Below are 6,008 nucleotides of genomic sequence, written 5' to 3' on the forward strand. Positions count from 1 at the left end.
CTTTAAGATAATCAAATATGAGAGAAAAAAATTGAGTTATATTGGTAGAACTTGAGAGGTTGTTTTTTAAAATATATATTTTATTTATTTTAGAGAGGAAGGGAGAGAGAGAGAGATAGAAACATCCATGATGAGAGAGAATCATTGATTGGCTGCCTCCTGCATGCCCGCTACTGGCGATCGAGCCCACAACCCAGGCATGTGCCCTTGATCAGAATTGAACCCGGGACCCTTTAAGTCTGCAGGCCGACGCTCTACCCGCTGAGCCAAACCAGCTACGGTTTTTATTCCACAAATCTTTTTTCAAAATTTCCCTTCTGCTGCTAGACCTATCTCCAGAAATCAATGCTTCCCATGATATAATAATCCTCATACTTTGGAGATATTATTGTCATCACTTGGCGCATTTCTGGTCTCGCCTTTTGTCGTAGCTAAAATGGAATAATAATAACTTTCTTGTCTAATTTACAGGGCTATTTCAAGGACTAATGGAATAAAAGCATTTAGAAAAGTGAAAACTTACAAATGTGTAGCATGATTCATCTCCTTATTTAATACTACTAATAGTATCTTTAAAACCAGCTTGCCTTGCCTTCTAATCTCTAGTCCCACCCCCCACCCAGGTAAAATACGATGACGTGCATAGAAGGTAAAAAATTAAAAAAAATAAAGAAAGGAAGAAAAGAGAAGGAAGAAAGGAAATAAAAATAATTCTTCCTTTATTACTTTTATTAGTAGTTTTTTGTTGTTGTTTTTTTAACCTCATTTCTCAAAAATCCCATTGTCTCACCCTGGCCAGCGTGGCTCAATTGGTTGGAGCATTGTCCCATACACCAAAAGGAGGTCATAGGTTGATTCCCAATCAAGGCACATGCCCTGGTTGTGGGTTCGATATCCAGTCAGGGTGCATGCGGGGAGGCAGCAGGCTGATGTTTCTCTCTCACATCGATGCCTCTCTCCCCCTCTCTCCCTCCCTCCCTCCCTCCCCCTTTCTCTCTCTCTCAAATCAATAAAAACATATCCTTGGGTGAGGATTTAAAAATAAAGAGAAATCATGCCTGGCCAGCATGCTCAGTGGTTGCGCATGGACCTATGAACCAGGGGGTTGCGGTTTGATTCCCGTTGGGGCACATGCCTGGGTTGTGGGCTTGATCCTCAGTGGGGGGCGTGCAGGAGGCAGCCGATCAATGATGTATCTCTCTCTCTCTCTCCCTCTCCCTCTCCCTTCCTCTCTGAAATCAATAAAAAAGAATATATATATTTTTAAATGATCATTCAAGCCCTCAAGCCCTTGGCTCAGTGGATAGAGCGTCGGCATTCGGACTGAAGGGTCCTGGGTTCGATTCCGGTCAAGGGCACATGCCTGGGTTGTGGGCTCGATCCCCAGTAGGGGGCGTACAGGAGGCAGCCGATCAATGATTCTCTCTCATCATTGATGTTTCTCTCTCCCTCTCTCTCCCTCTCCCTGCCTCTCTGAAATTAATAAAAAATATATTTAAAAAAAATAAAAGTGATCATTCGAAATGTAAATCTGATTTCGCCACTTTCATGTTTTTAAGACTGTGACCCAATGGTCAAGATACTACAGTCCGTCTGAGAAGTGCATGGGGCTCTGTCTCCTGTAATTTGCAATAAAAACAAAAACGAAACCCTAAGCTGCCACCCTGTATGGAACATCTGGCCCAATAGCAGGTTCCTGACACCCGCTTGAGGCAAAGCCTTGCCAGAGATGAAGAAACCGCTCCCTCCTTCCCCTGACACATTCACAGAGATCAAGGATCCTGCTGCTTAGGGCTTTGGTGACGAACCAGGCAACAATGAGATTGACTTTTAGGTAAAACACCCACCTCTGATCAATCAGAGTAAATGTTTTCAACCCGGCCGGCATGGCTCAGTGGTTGAGCATCAACTTAGGAACCAGGAGGTCAGGGTTCGATTCCTGGTTGGGGTACATGCCGGGGTTGCGGGATCGATCCCCAGTAGAAGCGTAGGAGGTGGCGATCAATGATTCTCTCTCATCATTGATGTTTCTATCTCTCTCTCCCTCTCCCTTCCTCTCTGAGATCAATAAAAATATATTTTTAAAAAAAGAGTAAATGTTCTCAGCTTCAAAGTAGTGATTTTAGAGGCTGCAACTTTTCCTAATAGTGCTGCTAAGGCTCAAGACAGGTGTGGAAACCTTTCTGGTGTTATGTCCACGTGCCTCAGTTTACATGCACCAGGGCATCTGCGCCATGTATAACTGTAGCGCACAAATGGGCACCAATTGAATCCCAACAGCAAACTGTTCCAGGTAGACCAGATGTCTTAAAGGGAGACTCTCTTTCTCTACAAGTAAACATGATGTCTATTTCCTGTCACTTTCACTGTCCAGTAACTATTTAGTATCTAGGATAATTCTAGTTTAGCTACAGGTGTTCTCATTTCCATGTTATAGGTGGGGAAACTGAGTCTCATAAGTGAAATGATTTGCCTTGGAGCTGATGCCTTTGAGTCTCCTATGCATGAATATATTCAACAGTGTTTGAAAGTGTGTTTGGCTTTTCGAAATGACCAAATGTCACTTGGATTCACGTAAAGCTCATTAAACAGCTTTTTAAGACCGAGGAATCCAGTTTCCAATGCATAAATCTCTACGAGATCTACAAGGGGCCTTAGAAAGGCTCCAGACTGAAGATGAAACCTGAGAAAATCATGGATGTGCTCAGATGCCTCTCATTGGTTTTTGTTTGTTTTAGGCAGATCGGTTTCATGCTGGACAAAGAAACCGCTCCCCACCTCTGCTGCACACACCTGGCTCGGAGAGGGACAGAGCTGAGAAACCAGCTCTCAAATCCTTGCCTGTCTGCCCAGGGGGGCCTGAAGGTGTAAACTGGATGTGTGAGCATGTTTCAGGGGAACAGATTCATTCTTTTTTTAAAAAATAAAGCTGGCTCCTTTTCTTTATTAAAATATATTTTTAGCCCTAACCGGTTTGGCTCAGTGGATAGAGCGTCGGCCTGTGGACTGGAGGGTCCCAGGTTCGATTCCAGTCAAGGGCATGTACCTTGGTTGCGGGCACATCCCCAGTAGGGGGTGTGCAGGAGGCAGCTGATCGGTGGTTCTCTCTCATCGATGTTTCTAACTCTCTATCCCTCTCCCTTCCTCTCTGTAAAAAATCAATAAAATATATAAAAAATATTTTTTTTATTGTTTTCAGAGAGGAAAGGAGAAACATCAATGATGAGAGAGAATCATTGATCCGCTGCCTCCTGCATGCCCCAAACTGGGGACCACACCCACAACCCGGGCATGTGCCCTGACCAGGAATCCAACTGTGATCTCCTGGTTCAGAGGTCAACGCTCAACCACTGAGCCATGCCTGCCAGGCAGATTATCTTACCTTAATACAATACAAAGGAGGAGGGTGAGAATCTCTTTGCTTTAGAAAAAGATACCAATCAATTAGAAAACATACTCGATAATCAATCAATCACAGGAGTATGAAGAAGACCTGGAGAAGCGAGTGGTTTTCCCCGTTGGCTCTTAGGCTGTGGAGAGTGAGCAAACTGTTCCAGGTAGACCAGATGTCTTAAAGGGAGACTCTCTTTCTCTACAAGTAAACATGATGTCTATTTCCTGTCACTTTCACTGTTGAATAACTACTTAGTATCTAGGACAATTCTTAATAATGGGGTTATCTTTTTAAAAAGGGCAACCCAACTGTTCTGTTCTTTGAAGGAAGCACTTTTTTCGAATACTTTCTTCAAAGGCATTGCTTTAGCCCCTTTCCTGATCAGGAGCTGGGCTTGTGCTGCCTGACGTTGACTAAGAAATGAAGGAATGTGTGAAAGGCCCAAGGGGAATAATCAGGGCTATGAGAGCACCTTCATTGCCATCATTAGCAACCCAAAGGAGGCGGAAGCATGCTGGGATGGATGGAGGAGTGAGTGGTGGGGAGATGGACAGACATCAGCCATGAAGTCAGAGAGGGAACAGTACCCACTGGGGATGCTTGGCCAGCATTGGTTTGGCTGTGAATCTAATGAGCATAACATTCATTCCTTCAACAAATGTTTATTAAGTGACTTCTACATCCACGGAACTGTTCTAGGCAGTTGGGATCCACCAGTAAAAAAAACCAAAAAACAAAAAACAAACAAAAGAAAACCCCAAACCTCCCTGCTCTTGTGGAGCTTTTATCCCAGCAGAAGGTTCAGACCAGAAACAATAGACATAAAAAAATGATGAGATGCACTATTGGCTGATAAGTGCTATGAATCAAGGGGGAAAAAAACAAAATGGGGCTTTGAAGTCCAGACTGTAGGGGCCCTGCAATTTTAAATGGGTCTTTCAGAGGTGGCTTTTTGTAAGTGATATTTACACAAACACCTTATAAAGGAGCTTGCCATGCAAATATGTGAGGGAAGGGCATTCCAGGATGAGGGAACAGCCTCTGCGAAGAGCCAAGGTGGGAGGATAGTTGTAGAGTTTGAAGAACAGCAAGGAGTCCAGTGTGGCCAGGGCTTTGGTGGTGAGGTCCAGGGGGGAGAGTAACAGATGAGGTCAGGGAGACCAAGGGCCAGGCGTCTAGGGCCTTGCTGGCCATGGGAGGAGGAGGAGGTCAGGTTCAGGTTCCAAGAGAATGGAGAGCTTGTGCAGAGTTTGGATAGGACAAGGAACTTTATCTGACCCGTGTTTAACATGCATCTCTTTATCTAGTCCATCGAGAATAGGCTGTGGCAGAAAAAGAAAAGAATGTTCTTTTTTAACCATGTTGCCTTACTTTATATGACAGGGTTGCTATGAGACTCAAATGCAAAGTGCTTGAAAACAAAGGCGCAGTGCAGACCCAAACTATAATTATTTTTCCACCAACGACAGGGGGTTCAAAAGCCAAGGCCCCTCCTGCCCCGGGTAATCATGAGTCCGTGCCTTTGAACTCGTCTGTCTTTAAGAAGCTAAAGGAAAATGGATTCTGTTGATTTTTCAAATAATGCCATCTGAATGCCCGAGTTTCAAATCATTTAGATTTTTCGGGTGGCCACCGATTTTATGTTTAATTGTTGACAGAAATGCCCTTAAAAAAAAAGTGGCAGTGGTGGGCTGGAATACCGAAGACTTGAAATGCAGCGACGGATCGGAGCAGGAGTCTGAGAACTTTCAACCCATTTCCTTTTCCCTCATCCCTCTGAGAGCCAGCAGCGCACTGGCCAGATCCTCCAACATTTCGGGGGCGGCATCCCTGCGGGGCCGGCTGCTGGAGGTGGGGGGGCCGAACACACACTTTGTGCGGCCATCTGACCTTCAGGGAGTCTGGGGAGAGGTTTGAAAGGATTTTGGACAAGAGGCCTTGAGACTCCAAGAGAAAGAACAAGAAAAGGGGCCAGAGAAGCCTGCGCCCAGGGGGGAGACAGACTGAGTTCGCGAAGAGGGGTGATTATCCGAGATAATTATGTAAAAGACGTGGCGAGGAGTTCTCCATGGCTGCGACTTGGAGTTTACTCTGCCTGAGGTGAGTATTTCTGGTTTGGTTTTTTTTTTTTGAGCAAGGTTTTGTTTTTCCCCTTCCTCACCCGCTGATGGATTTGAGAAAGCCGCCGGCGCTGCCTGCCAGCTCCCCATGTCATCCCTTCTCCTTCCCATTCCCAACCCCGTGCCAGTTCGCCTCCGTACCAGGGGCTCCCAGGACCCCCGTCTCTGTACCCCTCTAGTAAGAAGCAGCTGTGTGTGCCCCCCCCCCCCCCCCCCCCGCCGATGCCTCCCCATCTTATTTTCTCATTTCTCCGACGCTCCCCGGCGCTGCGGTCCAAAGGCACCCATTCCCGGCCAGCCCAGCTGGCACGTCTCGCTCCGGCGGTTCTGGGGGGGAACGGTGGGAACTCCGCGCTCTCCCATCCGAGCCTTCGGCGCGGACATCTCCCTCCACGTCCCCCCGACCGGCCACCCAGCCCCGGCCCGCCCTGCCCGTTCCGATCGCTAGTTCTGGTGCTAAAAACCGGCTAAGGCTTCGCGCCACCCGCGGTCGC

General features: G+C 46.6%; 1 protein-coding gene across 2 annotated transcripts in view; it reads left to right on the forward strand.

Annotated features, from left to right (window-relative positions):
• The window catches only part of FRMPD4 (FERM and PDZ domain containing 4), a 616,060-nt gene that overhangs the window by 210,487 nt on the left and 399,565 nt on the right, over positions 1 to 6,008 (forward strand). Inside the window, exon 1 of one of the 2 annotated variants that reach the window (XM_005880816.2) lies at positions 5,187 to 5,494. The exons of the other annotated variant lie outside the window; for it this stretch is intronic. Coding sequence (XP_005880878.1) covers positions 5,463 to 5,494 — 32 coding nt within the window. The 5' untranslated portion in view covers positions 5,187 to 5,462. Of the gene's footprint in view, positions 1 to 5,186; positions 5,495 to 6,008 lie in introns of those variants that run through there. 2 annotated transcript variants of the gene reach the window in all.

This window comes from Myotis brandtii, unplaced genomic scaffold (genome assembly GCF_000412655.1).
Source record: "Myotis brandtii unplaced genomic scaffold, ASM41265v1 scaffold655, whole genome shotgun sequence".
Taxonomy (NCBI): Eukaryota; Metazoa; Chordata; class Mammalia; order Chiroptera; family Vespertilionidae; genus Myotis; species Myotis brandtii.